The following is a 24,192-nucleotide window of genomic DNA, read 5'->3' as shown; positions in this document are numbered from 1 at the left end:
CATCTCCTCTCCAAAATCAATTTCCAATATAAATCATTTTGTTTGTATTAATTTATGTAACCATCTATACATCATTTTTTGTATTAATTCATTTCACCATCTTTTTGTCACTAGTTTTGGGTCCTTAAAATACACTAAAATTATGAGGCAAGATAATAAATACCTTAGAATTACCTAACAAGCATTTTTTAAACAGCAGAGTAATGCAAAAAGGAAAATGAAGAAAGTTTATTGTTAAGAACCACAAAGGTTTAATTACATATAGTTCTCTTGAAAAGGAGAGGCTCTTTTCCAATATAGCAAACAATGTACAAGAAATATCAGAAAACAGAATTTCCACAGGCAATTTTATGCATGTTTATTACCAATATGTAGCATTCAATAAAGTGACTTTTCGAATTAATTATGTGTGTATATATATGTGCATACACATATATATGAGATTAATGACACTGGTAAATATATCTTCATTAAGGTGTAAATTCATGCTTGCTAGTATATATTTTCAATATGAGTTAAGGGCAAACTTATCATCTGCCTGTGAATACTTACTTCAATAACTTAAAAATTTCATAAAGCTATATTCTGTCCTTGAGTTTATAAGCAAATGTCTCCATAGACCTTTCATGTGTTTATAGTTGGCACACTGTAATATTCTGCATAATACTGCTCAATGAGATGTTGGACACTATAATTACAGCATAATTATAATCATACTATAATTATAGTAAAACTAGAAACCATTTTATTGATAAAGAATCTTTCATCTGAAAAAAAAGCCATATGAAAGTGTGCCAAAATGATTTCAGATTATATAATAAAGTTTATGAGACTTGTAATAAAGTTTATCTTTAAACACAAATACCAAATGTTGATAGTGATTGTTGATGTATGTGTTGGCCTACAACCTCCCTAAATATATCTATTTATCTATGTGTTCTGAAAAAATGGTAATGGAATATGATTTTCTTAAATTGCAGGACATATACATAATGTAAAATTTAACCATTTCAACTATTTATAAGTGTACAGTTCAGTGGCATTAAGTACCTTTGCACTACTATGAAACCATCACCACCATTTCCCAGAACTTCATTATAACCTCACACAGAAACTGTATCCGTTAAACACTAACTCCTCATTCTTCCTCCCACAATCCCTGACAAGACCACTCTACTTACAGTGTCTGTAAACGTGACTCTTTTTAGGTACCTCATATAAGTGGAATTGTATACTATTTGTCCTTTTGTGACTGGTTTGTTTCACTTAGCATAATGTCTTAAGGCACATCCAGGTCATAGCATGTATCATAATCTCATTCTTTTTAAAGGATGAATACTAGTCCATTTTATATATATATATATATGTATATATATACACATATGTACACATACATACATATGTACACATACACACATACATATATATACACATATACACACACACATATATATATACACACACACATGTACACACACATATATACATACACACACATTTTATTTATCTATTGATGGATGGACACTTGGACTGCTTCTACTTTTGAGTTGCTGTGAATAATGCTGTTATGATCACAGCATCTGTTCAAGTTCTTGCTTTCTGTTCCAGAAACAGAATTACTAGATCATATGGTAATTCTGTTTAAGTTTTTGAGGAACCTCCATATGGTTTTCCACAGCAGTTGTACCATTTTATGCTTTCACCTGCAATGCACAAGGGTTCCAATTTCTCCACATAGGAATGATTGGCTTTTGTTTTTGTTTTTGTACTGAGGATGGACCCAGAGGCACTCTACAACTAAGCTATATCCCCAGCTCAACGCTCTACCTTTTTTTTTTTTTTTTTTTAATTTGAGAAAAGTTCTCCCTAAGTTGTAGAGGCTGGCCTCAAACTTGCAATCCCCCTGCCCCAGCCTTCCAAGTAGCACAGGGGTGTGTCACCACACCTGGCTTAGATTATTCTTTAAAAATAAAAAATATGAATTAATATTTTGTGAAATAATTTCTGGGCTTGTTTCCTTTCATTTCAGAAACCTGAATTCCAAAATGTCTCTGGCAAGGAGAGACAAAGAAAGTTAATAGTTATAAAAGTTAAATCAGAGTACATGTTACAACAATTTAAAAAATTGAGGTGGGGGGGACTAGCACCATATATAATAGGGTCATAGGAGAGTTTCCTCCCTAAATTCCTAATGCTACATTACATTCATTAGAATGCAGTGGCAAATTTAACTCACAAGCTGAGAAGGAAGGCAAACACACACTCTGATAATAGCAAACTAAAGCGAAGTCCGTACTGAGTTTGGAACTTCAGAGAGCTGAAATAAAAAGATAATCAGATAATAAACATCTAAGTTTTCTAAGGTTTATTGATAGAGAGGTGATCATGAACTTAATTTTTCTGATATATTCTTCAAACTATTGTATAAGTTGAATAATGACAATTTGGTCTCAAATATTATATTTATTTGGCTATATTAAATAAAGGAACATTTGAAGGAGGATGGGATTTATGTAAAATATTCAAAAGATGGGAATTAAGTAAAGCAGCCAACATTTGAAACAGGCAAGCACTGGAATCACCATTCTGAGTTTAGGAGTAATAGTATTGTAAAGATAATAATAACCATATAATACATATATAATATATAGTATGTATTATAAAGATATTTCATGTATATATCTATTAGTTTCATATGAAAATATATTATCCATAAAGCAAAACAATGATTTTCACTTTAAAAAATACAGTAATACAAATTTAAGAAAACAAATTGACATTTTTGTGATAAATTCAAATTTTGTGATGAAATTCTAAATTTTTTAAAGAAAGATTAAATAATTTAGTTAAATTTCATCAAAATGACTTCAAAATAGAATTTAAGAATTACAATCTGGACATGAAAGAATATTGTGATCCTTTTTCAGTTATTTTAAAGTTATTCACAAAGGATTTTGATTAGTTTAGCTACTACATGCACGTTGAGACTATTTCCAAGTAGACGGTAACATTGCTTCACTGTTATCTTCTCAGGAAATCCTAGAAAAGAGAGAGAAAAATTTATAATACAATTATTTGTAATAGTAATTTCTAGAGATAAAAGGATGCAACCTTTAACAAAGGTACGGCGATCATTTCATAACACCATTTCAGTCAACAACAATTTCAGTCAACAAGGGACTGCATATATGATGGTAGTCTCTAAGATGATATCACCTAGTGACACAAGCTGTCTTAGTTTGTGTAAGTACACTATTATGTTTACATAATTATGAAGTTGGCTGAGGATTCATTTCTCAGAATGCATCCTCCTTGTTCAACAACACATAACTGTAAATCACTAAAGTCTTCATTAAGTTTTACTGATAAATGAAGAGTCTGTAGCCAAAAATTATTATGTAGCATTTCATTATACTGTCCACATAATATCATATCACAGTATATTATATAGCATCAAATTATGGGTAGTCCAAATATGCACATGTGTGCACATAGGTATTCATAGATATGGAAGACACAGAAATTCATGTATTAATGAAATCTTGAAAAAGTACTGGCAGTCATTTTCTTCTACATTGTTTCGTTTATTTAGTAACATTTTTATGGAGATAAAATTCACATGCCATACAATTCACCCTTTTAGAGTATATAGTTCAGTGGTTTTTAGAACAGTTTTTTAAACATCTCCACTAATTCTAGAACATTTTCATTACTTCAAAAAAGAAACCTGATACCCATTAACAGCTCTTGCTATTTCCCCTCCATGTCCCCCAATCACTAATCTACTTTCTCTATCTATAGATTCATCTATTCTGAACATTTCATATAAATGAAACCATAAAATATATTATCTTTTATATCTGGTTTCTTTTTCATGGAATGTTTTTTTTTCTTTTTTTTTTTTTTTTGTTTTTTTTTTTTTTTTTTTTTTGGTACCAGGAATTGAACTCATGGGCACTCAACCACTGAGCCACATCCCCAGTCCTATTTTGTATGTTATTTAGAAACAGGCTCTCACTGAGTTGCTTAGCACTTCACTTTTGCTTTGAACTCATGATCCTCCTGCCTCAGCCTCCTGAGCTGCTGGGATTATAGGTGTGTGTCATTGCACCTGGCTGGCATAATATTTTCAAGATTCATTCACATCATTGTGCGTTTCAATATTTATTCCTTTTTATGGATGAAGACTATTTTATTACATGAACATACCACATTTTATTTATCCATTCGTTCACTGGTAAGACATTTGGGTTGTGTCTGCTTTTTGGCTATTGTGAAAATGTTAATATGAACATTCACGTATACATTTTTTGTGTGAAAATGCTTTAAATTCTCTTGATCATATAACTAGTGGTGAAGTTGTTGAGTCATACAAAAATGCTATGTTTAATGTCTGTATTATGGTCAGACTGCTTTCTGAAGCAGGAGACACCATTACATTTCCACCAGCAGCTGATGAGAGTTCCAATTTCTTCACATCTTTGCCAACACTATTACTATCTTTTATTTTAACCATCCAAATGTGTATGATGTAATATTTCATTGTGGTTTGATTTACAATTCCCTAATAACTAAACATGTTAAACAACTTTTTCATATGCTTTTTAGCTACTTGTCTATCTTCTTTGGAGAAATGCTGATTCAAATCCTTTGCACGTTTTTAAACTGTATTATTCTTTCTTTTTATTGTTGTGTTGTAAGTTTCTTTATGTATTCTGGATACAAATCCATCAGTTGTTTTTCATACTGTGTTAACACATACTGATTTTCTCATGTTGGACTTCTGTTCACATTCAGGACACTTTGGCATAGCAATAAATTAAAGAAAATTTAAATTAGAAAATAAAATGAAGGACATAATTAAAAAGTATTAAAAATAGGAAAATTTCATTATATTTGTAAGGACCAGAGGTAGAGTTGGTTATTCTACAGTTGTTTCATCAACTTCTGAAATATTAACTGAAATAAAATAAATAGTAATTATTATTAAAATACTGTTATTTGCAATTGACCATGATTGTAAATTCCATATTCTAAAGATAATATGTGATAGGCAAACATATGACTCGTTTTTAGATCAAAGTAGACAGAGGTACAAAGATATCTACAAACAAGCCTTTAGAATATCCCAAGGACAATCTTGTGCAATTTAAGATTATAACAAAGAGGAGGAAAGGTTTGGGAACAAGTCAAATCTGTAAAAATTGTGTGTGTGTGTATATATGTGTGTATGTGTGTGTGTCTATCTGTGTGTCCATGTGTACCTTATATGTAGTGGTGTCTAAGCTAACAGGAAAAGTTACATAATTGTTTTAAGTTAAAAGGTGACTTATAAAAATCTAGATACATTAAAATAATAATAATTCTCAAAAGAAGTACAAATTAACAAGATAGTAGCTTTCATCCATTTTGAGTCCCTCTCTTCCAAAGCCTGCCACCTCAAGAATGTGTGCTGCCAGTCACAAAGAACCAGGACACAATGTACAGAAGGATCAATGTAGATCTATCATTGCCAGTGGACAAACAGCTCAAACAATAACCATTTTTGGACCCTGAGTCAATAATGTTGGAAACACATGTGAAGGACAGTGTGTGATGTGCTGTTCAGTGGTAACATAAGGGCAAGCTTCTCTACACAAATATATCACATATTTTAAAAGACGATTCAGCAATTTAACAGAAACTTTTTACATGAATTGTACATATGTATTCAAAAAACTGAAAACTCCATTTATATACCTAAAATTTTAAAAGTGAGAAAAGTATTTATGAAGTAAAGGCTATTAAAGTAAATGGCTATCATTTAAAAATAAAAGCAAAGAAATTTTATATTGCCCCAGATATAGTATAAGCATTTTAAACACGTTACTCACTTCACTGTCACAGCAACCCTATGAAATAGGTGCTATAATTACCACCATTTTACAAATGAGGAAACTAAGGCAGAGAGAGGTTAAAGAGGAGCTAGGATTCAGACTTGGTCTGACTCTGGGCTCTGTCTGTGCCCTCACCAAGTTTCAGTTTTAACAGAGTGACTACTACTCCTAGAATAAAACAAATATTGTGATAAAACTTAGGTATTCCTTTTTATTTGATAGTCAATTACTTGTCTCTAGTGGTATGTAAAATATGTCTGATTGTTCAAAAAAAGAAAAAAATAACTAGAAAAGCAAACTAGAAACTGGAATTCTTGAGTCCAATTCTCAATTCTTCATTTGTTCTATAATATTTTCTCACTCACTTTGTGACATAAACTAAGACAAGGAAAGTATGCTTTTCTTAATAACACTCCCCAGGATATTTGGAACTGAATGACATCAGCAAAAACACATGAATAAATAAATAAATAAATAAATGCAGGGAGCAGAAAATAAACTTGGTTGCTGCAACTGTGCTCAGACAATCCATTACATCGACAATTTGTTCCCGATGTACAAAAAACTTCATCTATGTTCTAAAACTTCATCTGAAAATTCATTATGTAGAATCTGAAACATAATTTATTTCAAGAATAGTAGTGTAATTAGTATTACAATAGTATTAGATCTAACACAGTTTCACTTTTCTACATTCAAATTTCTACTCAGAGTTGTCAAAAGCATATTTCCTCCTGTCAACCTTAGAAGTTGGTGAGGGAGGTCTATCTTTCTTCCTGCCCATTAGCCAGGTACTGGGAGCACACCCACTGCCAAGTCTAAAAAAGCCATCGGTTTCTTTTCTTTTCATTTCTTTTTTTTTTTTTTAACTTATTTATTTATTTATTTTAATTTTTACAGACTGCACAGCTGAGAGCACTGGCCCACAATGATATCAGGAAAGGGCTGCTACTGCTTTTAGTAGGCAAGGGAAGTGTGTCCAATCTTTTAACAGCAACAATTCCCAGTCCAGATTTCCTGGACTGCCAAAGAAGTTAGAACTCTGTCTTTCTCACTCTACATCCCATCTTCACTTTTGTTCTCGAGATACCCTGGTACAGATCCCTTAATGTTTGGTAAAGTCTGGCATCTATGTTCCTGACGCCTCTTTCTTTCCTTGACTACCTCTCCAACTTCCCTTTTCTCCAGTAATTAACCCTTGTAGGGAAGGATAAAGACACACGACAGATGAAAATGTACTGTGGAAGAGAATAAATATAAATACTCTCCTCCCCCCAATCCTCAACTGAACTGCCGTTTAATTTCTTCATTCAAAAAGCTAATCATAGGCATTCTTTCACAAGACCTCATGTGGGATTTACTAAAATCAGACCTCTGCAGTGAAACTCCACATCATGTAAAACTACAAGAATGGGATTCTAATTAGAATACGTTATATTCTATGTATGTATATGTCAAAATACACTCTCCTGTCGAACTTTGACCCATTACTGAAGTTAAAGGAGAGAGAGCAGACTGAATCAGAGGGAATAGACTGAAGCAGATTATTAGGGAGAGGAAAAAGAGGACAGGAAAATGCCCCAAATGGTACAATCAGGAAAGGAAGTTTCTTGAACCCACCTTTGTGGGCAAGGGTTTATTATAATATGTACATGTGAGTCCCTAATGAATTTTGAGAATGTCAATAAATGAAAACTGAGGTTTGCATAGATCCCACATACCAAACTCTGGAGGAAATCCAAGGAGATTTGCTATTTCTTTAGGAGTGAAATATCGCAATTTAAGCATTGACAACTTTGTTATCTTATCTTCTTGTGGCAAATTAGTAAGGGACTTGTAGATAGTCTCAATCTGTAAGAAAACATCCAAGATAATTAAAAACGTAGTATGGAACCAGATTTGTTAAGATTTTCAATTTTAAGACAGTTTTAAGAAGATGGACATAAATGGGAAAGGCAGTAGAATGAATCAGACATAACTTTCCTGTGTTCATACGTGAATACAAAACCAGTGTAACTCCACATCATGTACAACCACAATAGGAAGTTATACTCCATGTATGTATGATATGTGAAAATACATTCTACTGTGATGTATAACTAAAAAGAACAAATAAAAAAGGAAAAAGAAAAAGAAGATGGACATATAGTCTGCTGTAATACATGGTAGCAAAATGCATGGGCAAAAAAGTATCTCTGTAATAAAGTATGTAACTGTCTCAACAATGGCAATCTAAACTATGAAAAAAAACAAAAGGCTAACATTGATCAGGATACTTTCCAGTATATCTGTCACTTTTGATCTCTTCAAATTAATCATAAGACTATAAGTAATCATTGACAATATTACAAAACAGAAATATAGCGAAAGATATAAAGGAAATGAGGTCAACCAACGAAGCCAACTTCACAAGGCTAAAAAATCATTGAAAATATTTGTGTTGACAATCAATTTCAGCTAATTAAGAAACTTTCTTAAAATGGTAAAACATATTAAATGATTTCTCAAATCCAGACTTTCATTTGCCTATGATAATATGTTTAGCATAAATTTTATTAATAGTTGAGTTAAAATCAGCATTAGAGAAGATAATGTAATGTTATATTAAAATTACATAAAAATATATAAAACTTACTATTAAGCTTATATTCAACCATAACACCATGAAGAGTTTAAAACTAAAGAATTTAAAAGTACATTGCCAAAACTGATTTTATTTTCCTTAAAAGGAAGTTTTATAGTATGTGCTACAAAGAAGGACTCCAATATTAACATGCCTGTAGAAATTTTAGAGTGTTTACTACTATAGGCTAAGTTTTAATTTGCTATTCATGGAAAAAAAAAGAAATGCAGAATATAAGAATAAGAAAAATAAGAATAAAAACAAAACCTTCCTTAAACATGGGCACATATGCAGCAATAAAAGACCTACCCTACACTAAAGAAATTATGTGAATATACATGTACATAAATGAACAACATATTTATTCCCAGTTGAGCATGTATTCGTTCCCAATTGAACATGTAAAATGGTTTTAACATTCTCAAATTAAGTATTAAACATAATTTTTAAAAAATGTGTCTCACAACATCCCAGGCTGGCCTTGAAATCAATATCCTCATTCCTCGGCCTCCCAGGTGGCTGGTATTATAGGCAAGTGCTACCATGCTGAGCACATTTATTATTATTATTATTTTCAGTGCTAGGTATTAAACCTAGGGCCTTGAATGCTAAACAAGCACTCTACTACTGAGCTATACCACCAGCTGATGTAACATTATTTAAAGTTCTAAAATATTTCAGTTTTAAAACATCTGTGGTACCTGTACATCCTCTGCAGTCTGTAACACAGATCCTGTCCCTTCTATGTAGCTTCCATAACTGAAAAATTAACATGAATATTATGTAGTACCTGATGTATTTGTCAATGCTAAATTTCTTAAATATTTTTTGAATGATGTAATCTACATGGTTACATAGTTCTGAAATATCTGGAATGATATCATATTCATTGCACATGGTATAATATGCTTTAAAAAATTGTTAGGTAAAAACCACAAGATAATTCTACTTAAACTTTTAAAAAACCACACATGGAACAGTTTTTTTGAGTTGCTTAAACATTACTAAATTATGTAATATTGTCATTTTTTTGGTATTAATTCTCACATCTGTAATGTTCATCACTAGAAGCTATGCAGTTTATATTCAAAAGTAATTCAATGCTGGCATCCCTGCCACATTACACCAAATGTTATATAGGTAAAAATAGATTATGGCCATTTTTTAAAAAATGCATGAACCATTGTATCTTTTCATGATCCCAAGCCCTGCTTTCTAATACCCTATAAACAGAATCCCACTGAGCCTGGGTTTGCCTCTCATTTAACCCAATATGTTTTTATAATCATTTTCATACAAGAATTTGACCATAACCATTAAACTCTAATAAAAAAAGAAAAAAATTACAAAAAAATAAAAAGAATTAGACTATCATGTAAAAAACATATAATATGAAATTCTTCAGAAATGAAAGATATTAGTAATATTTCTTTCTCTATCATTATCAAACTAGCTGTTCAACATATTAACATTATTTTTGCAAAGAGAAAAATTTAACATATAAATGGAAAACAAATCACACAAAGGAAAAATAATTTTTTGAAATTGCTTTTTCACATATTATGGGCATATAAATTTGTATGTATGTATATCTTATCTATAGTAAAATAGACTTAACAGTAAAGCTTCTTTTATACCATCTCATCTTTATAAAATAATTTCAAGGTTGCTTTTTATTACAAAATTGATAAGTCTTATTTCATGAGAGTCCTAAACAGAACCTATTGGACTTGGTCATAGACAAGAGCTGAGTGAGTAAGGTACTGTAAAGTAATAAACCCTTTCCAGTAGAAGTACAAGGGCAGAGTATGATAAAGTCTGAGTTTACTGGGATTGTACCAGGGGCACAGTGTCTTATATAACATATCTAGTGAGAAGGTAAGAAGAGAATGCTTAAAATTGCCAAATCACACAACTACCTATCAAATGAGGCTGAGTGTTAGGGATCTTTGGCAAAATTTTTCTGAAAAGGCCTAATGTTCCCCTTTTTCTAGGTTTAAAAACATTGATGAAAATGTATTAAACATTCAAGAAACAGCCCAAAAGAAGCCCCCCTAAATGTTGGTCAATAACTAATGAGTAAAACAAATAATGACATACCCATACCAGGAAAATAAAAAAGACCTTTATGTACTGATGTGCAATAATATATCCAATTTATATTGGGTAGTGAAAAAAAGGCATATAATATTGCATGCAGTATGCTACCATTTACTTAAAAGGGGAATAAAAATATACATGTATCATGTATCCTTAAATACATCCTTATAAACAATACCTCAGAAAGGTTATATAGTAAATTGACATACTCGTTTAAGGAAGGGACCCTGGATGGCCAGGAAACAGAAGTACAAGGATCTTAGTACCTTGAGAGCCAGGGTTATGGATCAGTGGTAGAGTGTTTGCCTTACATGCTCAAGGCCCTGAGTTCAATCCCCAGTGGCACAAAAACAAAAAAATTTAGTGCCTTTTGAATTTTGAACCATGGAAATATATTACTCAAAAAACTGAGTAAAATTTAAATTTAAAAATTAATTGAATGTGCTTCAGCTGATTCAATTTTATTTATTTAGATTAAAGTATAACTTCTTTTTATATATTGATCATGAGAGTGGACATAACTCTGAGGTTTGATGTGTCATGGAAAGAAAGGTAATTCATGAGCTACAGAAACCATGTTTACACCATGAGCGCCTATGAAGGTCACCAAACAAATGGCCTTGTCTTTTCTGAACATTTCTGTGGGTGGTGTACATAATGTTCTGCCAAAAGGAATTTTCGCTTGTGTTCTACTGGAACACGAAGCAGGCAATTAGCAGCAAAAATAATAACAATAAAAGTAATAAAGCTATCAGAAACATTTTATAAAATTCTCTTTGTTTTGAGAAGACCTAAAAGAAATAACAGCTATAAAAACCTAGTTATTTTGAATACAGCATGAATAAGCACTCTTTAAAACTTACCCTTTGGTAAAGCACGTGGACCGTCTGCAAGTGGGCTTAACAATATCTAATAAAAGAGCATATCGCAGTAATGACTTTGGTGGCAAAATGTACTGATTGGTGTCAATATCATCTTCAAGAAAATCTTTTAGCATTTGCACAGAGAGATCACTGTCCTGTTTATGTTTTCTTTGAATTTCTTCTGCAGTTTCAAGCTTAAAAAGAATGGCATCTTTTCCAGAACACTGCTTACTGCTATCAAAGCAAATACTGGATTCTGTTTTCTTTTTTTTAATTTTATTTTCTGCATCCACTGCACATTTTTGTGTGTATTCATATTCAGTTTGGGGAAACTCCATCAGTATCTGGAATTAAGTAAAAAATACAGAAACTGTCAAAAGCCCTATTAAAAATAAAAGACCAATTAATAATTTTCAGTAAACATTATGTAAATGCCTCTTTAATGCTTATGGTGGTGTTATTAGAAGGAATTTGGGCTTTCTTGTATTTGTACCAGTTATTACAAGTTATTAATCATATAGCTATAGTGTCATCAGGCTACAGATGATTTATTTCATGGAATTACTGTTTTCTGTATTTATTTACAAAAACATTCAACAAAGTAAGAGGAATTATATTAAATACTGATACAGCATAATATGTGAAAAAGTTTAAAAAGCAACATTACATTTCAAATAATACATTTTGGATAGAAGTTTTCCATATTCTTTATAAAAAAAAAAACTGGAACATAATCATGATATAAAAGAAAACTAGTAATTAAAAAAGTGTTTTTCATTACAGAAGGTTATTTCTATTCAAGTCCCACAAGAAAAACCTGTTTCTGCAAAACTCACAACCATGTATAAAGTCCCATTTTATAAAAGAAAAACCACTCCAGGCATTGTCAAGGATTAATTTTTTGATAATATACTTTATACATTGTTTTTGGAACTGTCCACTGTGTCACAAAGAATTGAAATAACAAAACTGATTTCTTATTAGTAAGACTTGGCATTTTAGGACTTAATAGTGATGGTTATAGAGAGCTTAATTGAACCACTGAACCCACCCCCATTTTTGATCAAAGCACATAAAATTGGCTTCATAATTATCAATTAAGCATTCTACTCTAGATTGTACTAATAATTAGACTATTTTAATCAAGTAGGCTAAATAGTACTGGTTTTAAAGAAAATGCAATCACTGTGTTAAAATACTTTTAAGTGATTTTTAAGACAGTATATTATATTTTATCAAAAGTAACCAATCTTCAGTTGGGGAGAGAAAACAATAAATGAAAACAATCAATGCTCAGAAGAAAAACTGTAGGGAGAGATGGGGGAATAACAACATTAATGGTAATTTTTTTCTCTTCACTTTTTTTCTTCCCTAATGAAGAAAGACATTTTTTGTGTGCTTCATTTTGGTTTTGTTTAGTTTAAACCAATAAAACTGTCACCAGGAGAGGACAAAGACCCTGGAGACAGACATAGGGTATGGTCTATATGTATAAACACATTCTATAGGACAGATACAAATCCACACAAAGTATTTCTTAAAAATAAGTTAGCAGACTGGGATATATTTATAACAAATAAACCATAATAACAATAACAATACCTGACCAGGGACTTGAAAAGGTAATGGCTCTGACTGAAGTTTTGCAATAAGGAAGTACCTTAGCCTTGAATTTGGAATGCCAAGCTGCAAATGGAGCAGAGCAATTAGTTACTATACAAAAAGAGATCTTTACTAACTTTATCACCTAGTAAAATAACTCATACAGGTATACATCTAGCTTTTGCTAGAGCAAATTGTGTTAGTGATTTTTGGAAAATTTCTTTGTAACAAATTTGAAACCTGTTAAATTCTAGTAAATTCTAACCCTGTTACACTGAGGTTTTGTACATTTACTCAAATGAAATAGTGAATCTGATAAATCATTATTTCTATGAGTCATTTTTATGTTATACCTTCCAAGTAAGAAGAAATAGATATTTTTTACATTCATTATTGCTAATGCAGTAATTATAAAAAATGAAAGTCAAATATAGCTATTCTTGGCTATGTATTACTTGATTGTATTAATAAAGGAAGATTCATTATATTTTAGAAGTTAAAAGGCAATAAATATGAAATAAATTTAGAGATCAGATATCAATTTCTACAGCTTGTTTACGTTTTAAGTGGGATTTCTTTTCATTTCTGGGCGAAGAACTATATAATACAGTAAAGATTATGAGAAACTAAAAATAAAAATGACAACAGTGATACCTGCAAAACTGAAATCTGTCAATTAGCTTATCTTACAACAAATTACCTTAATTTCTTAACCATGAATGTTTGTGACTGAATGCTAAGTAACAAAAAGTGTAATTAGAAAATTATCATATGGTTCATTTTCTTTTCTATTTTGGATTACTTTTGGGCATTATCTAGACAAAACAAACCTAGTTTGTAAATGCCACATTTATATATTTCCAAAATGTGCTCTCGTTTATTTTTCAAAAGAAAAATACATTGCTTCAGTGATAGAACACTTGCCTAGCATGCACAAGGTCCTCAGTTCATTTCCCAGTGCAGGAAAAATATAATAAAAATATAATCTTTATGAACTTCAAAACATATTTTTTCATAAGATACATATAAATAAATCTATACTACATTCTTTAGAAAGTAAGAACACTGATCTAATTTCAGAATTTACATAAAATATTATAAAAATAAAGCTATTCTGCTCATTGAATAAAATTTCCATTGAGGGAAAAAGCCTTTAATGGTTTATAATTGTTGTACCTACAGAGGTTGGAGATAACAGAAATTCTTGGTACTGAAAGCCACAATTTTCTATTGTTTGTATCAACATGTCTCTAAAAAAGAAAAAAGAAAGATTAAAAGAAAAGTTTTCACTCTTTTGTTGCAAATGTGGTTTCTATATAAAACAGTGTGTATAAAGGCTTCATTGTAAATGAAAATTGTAACTGCGCTCAAGCTGTTTAGAAAGATAATAATCTTAATTCTAGCCCAGTACTTGAAAAATTATATTAATAAAAAGATAGATAATTCAATCATAAGTAAATAAAGATGTCAGATAATGTACCTAAATTGATGCAAAGTTTGAATTGTTAACCTACTGATGATGAATTTTCCATGGATACTGAAACTATATCTTCCTGGCAGCAAATCAGATGAGAACAGTGGTATAATGGACAGCAGGTGAGTAAAGGACTCAGATGGATACCTTCTGCCCACCTGGGCTACCATCTGACAAAACCCTGATGCAGGACTTCTTAGGTCTAACTATGGGGCAGGAAATGATCATCAACAGAACAAATTCTTGCTAAGAACATTTCTGTTTCAAAAGAAACAGTCACCAATATAAGTGACTAAAATATAGAAAAATCTTTCCCACTAAAATCAATGTTCATTCTGGAAAAATTCAAATATATCAAAAAGAGAAGCAATCAGTAGAACAAAACTTTGTAAATTCCCAGCACAGCCCCCCACAAAATCCTTTGTAATACTTTTTACATTATTAGCCACAAGCAATACTAATAAATAAAATATATAGTACACATTAAATGCCAGATTGTATGCGTTTATTTTTGAGTTCTTTATTTCACAACAGTTCCTACTATAAAATACACCAAGCCTAAGATGTATACAAGACAAATATATTTTTTACCTTGTAGAAGATACTTCAAAACCTTTAACATTTTCTAAAAGAATATACTTTGGCAATTTTTGTAATCTAAAAAAAGAAAGAAAAACAAATGGAATACTAAATATTTAATTACTAAGAAATAAAAAATAAAGAAAATCATTTGTGGGAAATATAAGGTTAAATAATTTTCTGAACTTTTTATAAAAATGTATATGATGAAACAACCCAAACTTCCATAAACATGGCATGATTGATAAATTTCACACTTTAAATGCTAACTTACACTGAAGCTCATCTCAAAATATGAGTTTGTGCAAAGTCTTTGCACTGCACAACTCAAAGGGCTGCTACTCACATCGCATGAGAGCTTCTAGGGTTAACACGAATTTCTAGGCCATGGTTAACAGTATTCACTAACAAAAGCATCATTTGCATTACCATTATGAGCAGAGGCAATAGAATTAGCTAGTAAGTTGTAACTCCCTGCTATTCACTGTGGTGGCAAGTGTGAAATCATGAAACATTTGCAGTTATTCTATCAGTCATGGTTTAAGACAATAAATGGTATGCACAGTATCTAGAGGGAGCATGTATAAACTGCTAATTTCTATGAAATGAAACCCACATTCTTCCAGACCCAAAGTTTTCAATATAAGATAAATTCGTACAAGAGTGAAAGTTTTTACCTTGGGAGAATACTTAGAATGTATAAGAAGCTATTTGTCCTTGGATCAGTCATATCACCCTGTAAGCCAATTCTAAAGGAGTAAAGAAAACAAAGTTTATAAATAGCTTTATATAAAGTTATCAAATCACTTCTAAAAGGTTAAAACTGAGAATTAAAGTTGGTCCTCACACAGACAAAAAAAAAAATTATCATTTCTGTTGCTGTAGTGAACAAAATGCATTTATTCACTTAATTAAAAAGAAAAAAGCCTTACATATCTAATAAATACACCTAAAATTTATTTTTACAAAGCAATATGTCAAAGTAACTCACACAAAGCAAAGAAGAATAAGAAGTCAATGAGCAATGAAACCAATTATTCTCTTAAAGTCACTTTGTTTAGGAAAAAATACACATACACAATTGCTGGTGACATTTTTTGCTCAGCTCCAAGAGAGACAAGAAGAATTCAGATGAACAAGCTGTTTCAGTAGGGTGGCAACCTGGAGTTGATAGCACAGTGATAATCACCATTTAAACAGATTAAATAATAAGCAAGACTAGATAATCTTGTCCAATGTAAACACAGACTTAAGCTGAAGACTATTTTATAAGCAGGAGTTGCAACATGGTTAAGCCAACTGAGGTCAAGATGGATCATGTAAACAGGTAGTATCTGAGCTAGCAATTACACTTAATAAAATTCAGAATATGATCAAGGGGCAAGTAGAAAGGAAGACTTGGATTGGGCCTGCAAAGCAGGAACGAAGGACTGGGGTTTAAAACCTTGGTACTTATTAGCTTTCATAGTATTAAATAAGTTACTTGACATCACTTAGTTTGCTCATTCCTGTCAGGAGGGCCAAAACCATCAGTGGACAAATTTGCAAAGGGATTAGAGTGGATCTGAACAGATTCCTCAGAAATCTTTGTTTCTGTCCCTTTCCTCTGAGTTTTAAAGTATAACTATAGAATCAGTTACTGCTACCCTCAGCAGCCGGAGCTGGGCTAATACAGTTATGGTAAGTGGGTAGCAGGGAAGATACTGGGGCCACTGCAGTAATTCACAGTGCTAGGGCTGCATTCTGATCTGTTTATCCCACCTAACCCTATATACCTAGAACCACCTTATATGGAACGTCTCCTGCCTTCTCAGGTAAACTCCTTGTCCTCTTTCAGACTCAGCTCAGACAACACCTCTGAAAGAATGTCTAGTACACAAAAATGCCTACAAGTACACAGTAAGCCATTTTCGGCTCTAGGCTTGCTCTCTCAGTGCATTAAATATTTTTTTTTAGTATATAGCTTATATCACATTATAAGATGATTATTTGCCAGTCATTCATTCACATTAAACTATGAGCTCTCTAAGGACAGAAACAAAAGCATCAAAAACAAAGTATGGCATTCAGGTGCACAATAAATCATTGGGGAATTAGTTTTTTAGTGAGCTACTGAAACTCATCATGAGAATATTTGAGTCAGAATATTTATTAGATGTTCTTTCACTTAAAGGTACATATATTAAAACAGGAATGTATAAAATGATTAATAAATCCTGAATCTGATATTCACTAATTTTGTAGTTGTAGGAAAATTACTTAGCCTTTCTATGGCTCAGTTTCTCACTTATAAAATGTAACAACAATGCCTATCCCATAAGCTTGTTAAATGATATGCTTTATGTAAGATACTTGGATGGTTATTACTATTATTATTAATATTTAAAATAAATTACTGTTATTAAGAATATTTAAGTGAAGATGAATTAGTTAAGATTTCATTTAAGGTGTGTGGGCATAACTTGGTGGTAGAGCACTTGCCTAGCATAAGCAAGGCCCTGAATTCAATTCTCAGCATTCAAAAAAGAAAAAAAAAAAAGGTTTCATTTATGATATAATTCCTTAAAACATATAATCAAATGAACAGTATTTAATTCTTTAATGAAATTATAATGTAGCTATGAAAAATCAATATTAAATATACATACCAATTTTAAGAAATGTAAAATACACAAACACATGCTAGACTAGCATTTGAGATTTACAGTTAATTATGACTTGACTGTGCATTATAATAATTCACTTTCATTAACCAGTATTAGAAAGATATTCTGAATGCTCAATAGTTTAAACACATTAAGGCTGTTCGGGCCATATTATGGTTTGGATATAAGGTATCAACCAAAAGCTCCTGTGTTAATGCAGGAATATTCAGAGGTAAAATGATTATAAGAACTGTGATCTAATCAATCTACCATATTTTGAATGAATTAACTGGGTGGTAACTGTAGGCAGGTGGGGTGTGGCTGGAGGTGTGTCACTGGGGCTAGGCCCTGGAAGGTTACATCTTCCCTGCAGCCTTCTCCCCTTTCTCTGTTTCCTGGCCACTACGTTCTGAGCTGCCACTTTCTTCTGCCATGATGCTCTGCCTCACCTCATGCCCTCAGCAATGGAGTTGGCCAACCATGAACTGAACCTCTGAAACTATGAGCCCCAAACAAACTTTTCCTCCTCTAAGTTGTTCTTGTCCAATATTTTGGTCACAGTAACAGAAAGCTTACTAACATGGGTCAGATATAAATGTTTCATATTAGGCAGATATAGTCATGCATATCCACTGTTGATAAAATCATTGTGCTCATGTGACTATCATAGTCATTGACTTTATGATTAATGCTGAATTATAAATATGAATATGTGAAATAAATTATTAATGAAAAATTTCAAAACTATGAAATGCAGAAGATCTTCCTACACAGAGAAATTATACATACTAATATGTATTATACATACCGTGTGAATGGCTGACATGGAGGGCTCATTAAAATCATATTGAAAGATAATTTGTCAAACTCTTCCAGTGTAATGCCCTAAAAAATGCACATTTGATTAAAAAACAAATATAAAAACACAGATAGAATGAGGAAGAAAGAAAAATACTAACCAATTATGACTAAATATATAAAAAATCATAAGTTTATATAACACAAAACGTTTCAAATCAACTTCAGTAAAACTAACTTCCCAAAACAATCTTACGAGAAAGTAAGGTAGTAAACTAAAGCTGTGGGAAATTAGGTGGCCTCTCCCAAGGTCATCCAAGGCAGAGCTAGAACAAAAATTTACTTCATCTTAAGCATTTGTTTCCTCTATAATGACTCAAGTGTAACACTGATTTGTTTTCTGAATCAAACATGGAGAACTTTATTTTACAATTAATGATCACTGGCATAGAGTCTAAGAAGTTTTTAGGTACCTATCTACCAGTGAAGTTTTTTACTTAGCAAACGTGATAGATCAGTGTCTATCCCTAACATGTATGCCTCTGTTAATATAACACCATATATAAAACAGGCTTATTTTCAGATACCTACAATTATTTTATTACTTTGCAGTTGTGTGCAGTCAAAACACTTCAAAAGACCATACATAAGAGAATTTAAATGATACTGAATTTGCTCCTTTTTTATATATCAGAAGATAAAGAGTAGCACAAGTCAAGTATTTGCCAACTCTCATTAAACACTCTTCGTGCATATCTTTATAAATTTAAAGAGATCAGCCCAGAACCATACCCTTACTAATCATAACACACTTCTGGGAAGTTCAAGTACATGGATGAAGTAGGATAATCTTTACTCTGAGTTCTGAGAAGAGTTAACCTGGGAACATGTCAGTTGTCTCCATTGTATTCAAGGTCAATAACACATATAGAAGGCAATAAGTGACATGTATCTTGAGGCAGTACTCACTTTTTTCTAATTTTATTAGGAGAAATTAAAAACATTCAGAAAAAGAAAATACATTGTCGAAGGTTTTCTGACATAGTTTTGTTCTTTCCAATTATTATTATGTTGAATAATATTAATAGAATTCCTAATTTTAACCTAATGCAGTCCCAAAACAAAATCAACTTTGGTTATGTTATATTATTCCTTTAATGTGCTTCTGATCTCTTTGTTCATATTTTATTTAGGATTACTAAGTTTATATTCATAAGACAATGGTTTTCTTATTTTGTGGCATATCATACTGATTCAATAAAAATTTGTTGAGGAGTGTTTCTTATCATGTCCTACCCTACCAACCCTGATGCTATTTTACCCACATATACTCACAACAATTAGACCTTTCTTGAGGATTGTACCCAATATAATTATAAAGTAACTTTCTAAAACTCTAAAATGTTTTTGGCCTTGAAATCCATCTTATCTAATACTAATTTTGAAACCCGTTTTATCCTTTATTAGCATTTGTCTGTTATGTCTTTGTTCATTTTTTTAGGTACAATATGTTGTTCATATCACAAAGATATAGGGTCACTCAACAGAGAAGGAGGAGGAGATCAAGAGGGAGGGGAGGGAGGAAAAAAGGGAAAGAGGAAGAAATATGGAATGAGTTTAACAAAATCAGGTTTTATATATATATATATATCTCAATATAGAAGGCAGTTTCTAAAAGGAGTCACAGTTGTGATCTCAGTCCCTCCTCAACTATCATGCTCTTCACATAGTGCATTCCTAATCCCAGAACTTTCATTTCTAGGTCTCTTCAACCAAGGCTTTGGGTAGAAATCCCCTGCCAAAGAACTCTTTCCAGGGAAAGGAAAAGGAAACCCTGAAGGCAGTTCTCCCCAGTCAAAGTCAGGGCCCAGCACTTTTCCACTCCTCACCCTCCCCTTAATGCCAGAGGCTCTCTCAACAGTGAAATGGCCTGACATTTACACTGATGCAAGAGGACACAGGGAACACAGGGCGTGGCCATTTTCTTTGGTTTTGGAGTCTTACCCGTACCATAATGGTAAGCAAAGGCTCAGCTCTGCTGAGTTTCTGACAATAATATTAAATAATGTCTTAAAATCCTGATAGCTTCATTTGTCTGCTGTAAACGTATTTTTGGGTCTTACTCCCCCTTCTCACTCCAGTTACAGACATTAAAATCACTACAATGCCAAGCTTTACAACATTCTCACCCTTTTTCTAACCATCATTTCTTTCTAACATGGCAGCTTCAAGCTTGGACTCTCTACTTTGATTCAGCTCTTGCTTAGCTGGAGTAAGTGATCAGTTCGTGAATTGATGGATGTTTTATTTTATAAATTTTTCATCTGTTTCCATTAATATTTTTGCTCCATTTGATTTACTCTCTTCTTCAGAAGCACTGATTATATTTATCATGGATCATTTTTGTCTTCAGTAGGTATCATTTACTTTTCAACATTCTGATCTTTTATTTTGCTTTATTTTTCTCAAGCTCCATTCTTTAAGCATCTATTGAGAGTATGGTCTACTTTGCTCTTTGCTACTCTGGCATGACTTCATTTCTACAATGGTTTCATTTTGCTCCACTTTCTTTCCAGACCTCTTCATGCTTTTCAAATTTTATCACTGTTCTTTGCTTATATTTATCTGATATTTTAAGATACATTTTATTTACTGCTTGAAGATCATGGAGACTTGTTTGAAATCATTTCTTGTTTGAAATGATGCTTTTTACCATCATTTTTATATTGCATATTCTGCTTTTTTTATTTATACATCTTATCTCCTTTAAAAACTACTAAGTATAGCCTCAAACTGGGTTCCTTTCCAATTATTATTCATTTTTTAATAGGGGCCACTTGAACGCAGGCGTTTGCCAAAAGATGAGGAGAAGCAGTGGCAGCTTCCATTCGGGTATGTGAGGTCAATTGTTGATGGTAAAAAGCAGCTGAACCATTTAACCTAAGAGGAGTCCTCTGTCCCTCATCCATGCTCTCACCTTCAGGGTGAGAGGGATGCATACACAGGTTGCAACGGAGCTTTCAGCCTTATGAGTTGGGTTTTTTGTGCCTCTTCTCCCGACTGTCAAGAACCAATGACCAAATATTATGGGGTACATTTTTCTCCCTTGCAATTCTTTCCTTCCTGATTGAACACAGATACACAGTGGTTAGCATGCAATTTTGTGATCTATCATCTGACAGAATATAAAACATGAACTTTCTTCTCATAATTTTCTTTTAAATTTAGATGACTTATCTTCCAATTAAGCTACCAGAAACCAACATTTGGCAGTTTTTTTGATCATGTTTTCCTTGCTATAAACATAACGAAATAAGAATAATAACTCACTTCAATTGTCTTCGCCAGTAACTGTGTGTGAGGAAAATTATACTTGTATACTTCATTAGCGACAGTGTTTACATCAACGGCAGCTACCACTTGTGCGGGTATACAGCTTTCTGTAATGATAAATGGAATATCTCAGAAAGAAAAGATCTTAATATTGTTTGCTCATCAGAGGAAAGTCAAAACAGCAGAATTTAGTAGTGTATTTCCTTACTTACTCAATCAGTTAGCCAGATTTCAGACCTCACTGGAAAACTAGGAAAGGAGGAACCAGGCATGAAGTAGAATATTTGAGTATGTACTCTGATTCATCTCTATAACAGCATTCCAATGCTAAAAATAAGATTCAAATTTTAGTCATTACCTCATATTTACTTTTCTCTCTCATTAAGATACATGGTTATGAGTCAAATAGGAAGTCTTCCTATGTTAAAACAGATCGAAAAAGGAAAGTGTAGAATATTCTAAAAGTCATAATATTTGGGAACATTAAATAAATTACCATGTGTTCTTCATCTTCTCACATTAAAATAAAGCTGCTTCTTAAAACCACTGAAAATGCTTTTAGGTGTTTTTTAATAGCTTGAGATACAGTTGACATACTACAAAATTTACCTGCTTGAAGTTCAGGTAAGTTTACAAGTGAACAGTTAATTGGTGTCCAAATGTGAAAGATTCACAGACTAAAACTCATGACAGACGAGGAGTCAATATAAGAACAAGGGAAGCAATTATAAAGGCATTTTTCACTGCCCATCAATCTTTTGCTGAAGAAAAGCATTTTCAAAATGATTTCGGATTCAGAAAATTTTAACATATTCTTTAATGACAGTCAAAATTTGAACTCTGTAACTGTACCTGCTGCTATGTTTTGAAATTATGATCCTTATCCCTAAAACATGTATAAACCCAATTATGTGCAGATCCTATCCCAAATCAGGAGTAAATGTGAAGAATTTTAAAAACAAAAGTATTTGAGACAAAAAAAAAATCATGAAAGAGAACATAACAATATTACATAGTAGATCCAAACAGTTATTTCTTTAATACCATTCGCTGATGAATGGATAGCTTAGCTTAGCCCAAACATCACAAAGGGGAAAAATATTAAGGTGTGAGGAGCTCCCTCAAACTGAGGCCCAGAAGAGATGAAGCCAGAGAGAAGAAAAGGTGGGGTGGTATATAAATGTATCCAAATAAGTTTACCAAGCACCTTCTAGGCTCAAATCACTTAGCTAGGTATATGATTCAGCTAGGTATCCTGCTGAAAAGTACAATTATTGTTCCTCATTTATAGTTTACTGGAAACTTTGAAGTCTAGTTAGTAATACCATGGGCAGCTGCCTCCAATTGAATTCTAATTCAATAACTAGTTTCCTACCTTAGTTTAAGTTTAATGTTATAAATTCTATCTTTTTAAAGGCATCAGAGAGATCTTAAAACAGATAAAGAAGACTTCTGAACAACAAAAAAATAGTATCCATGAATTAATTTGCAAAATCTCAATATTGTAATTCACATCTAGAACTAAGCTACTAATCACTGTAAGAGAACATAGAATTAAGTGAACTTCACTGTAGTATTTTACTGTTTTGCTAATAAGATACATTTTAATCAGCATGATATAGTCTGCTTGCATTTCCACAATATATATAGCAAACAGGGATTGCCTGGAGTTAGTTAATATTACTTTTGTCTTTTCACAGACTGAAAATTTAGTGTTGGGCTGAATCTATACCATAATCAATAATTAATTTATGTTCTTGTATTATGTGCCTGGAGGTCATAAAACCTGACAAAAAGCAACTACCAAATGGGTGTTTCATATGGAGATCCCAAAACTGATGAGCTGAAAATTCTTTCTCAGGAAAAAATGAATTTTTAAAGCCAATAAGCAAGTACACTTTTTCAATGGATTGATGCACAGATTTTAGACTGTTATAAAATTAAGATCTGCATAAGCTAAAAAGATATTTCCATTAGAAAAAAAAACTGGCATACAAGTTAAGTTTTCCTTATTTTATGTGCAGAACCGAAAGTGTTCTGGATTTCAGAATATTTGCATATGCATAATAAGATAGTTTGGGGATAGTAAGCAAGTATAAACATAAAATTCATTTATGTTTCATATACACCTCATACACATAGCTTGAAAATAATATCATACAAAACTTTCAGTGAATCTGCATTTTGACAGTACAATTGAATAAGGTCAGGTGCAGAATTTTCCACTTGTGTTATGTTGGTAATTAAAAAGTTTTGGATTTTGGAGTACTGTGGATTTCAGATTAGGGATGCTCATTCT

General features: G+C 32.0%; 1 protein-coding gene across 10 annotated transcripts in view; it reads right to left on the bottom strand.

Moving 5' to 3' along the window:
* Positions 1–1,783: 1,783 nt before the first annotated feature.
* Positions 1,784–24,192, bottom strand: part of TRDMT1 (tRNA aspartic acid methyltransferase 1) — a 55,485-nt gene continuing 33,076 nt past the window's right edge. For 4 of the 10 annotated variants that reach the window (XM_079107058.1, XM_079107049.1, XM_079107054.1 and 1 more), the window contains exons 2-11: positions 21,891–22,000; positions 18,571–18,647; positions 15,795–15,866; positions 15,130–15,195; positions 14,245–14,314; positions 13,065–13,148; positions 11,463–11,806; positions 9,201–9,258; positions 7,598–7,727; positions 1,784–3,039 (exon numbers count right to left, since the gene is read on the bottom strand). In XM_079107058.1, coding sequence (XP_078963184.1) covers positions 2,939–3,039; positions 7,598–7,727; positions 9,201–9,258; positions 11,463–11,806; positions 13,065–13,148; positions 14,245–14,314; positions 15,130–15,195; positions 15,795–15,866; positions 18,571–18,608 — 963 coding nt within the window. In that variant the 5' untranslated portion in view covers positions 18,609–18,647; positions 21,891–22,000 and the 3' untranslated portion in view covers positions 1,784–2,938. The other 6 variants (XM_079107057.1, XM_079107056.1, XM_079107052.1 and 3 more) reach the window with 5 other exon arrangements.

This window comes from Sciurus vulgaris (genome assembly GCF_902686455.1).
Source record: "Sciurus vulgaris genome assembly, chromosome: 12".
NCBI classification, from domain to species: domain Eukaryota; kingdom Metazoa; phylum Chordata; class Mammalia; order Rodentia; family Sciuridae; genus Sciurus; species Sciurus vulgaris.
The sequence above is the reverse complement of the archived record's forward strand: the minus strand, read 5'-3'. Positions and strand labels throughout refer to the sequence as shown.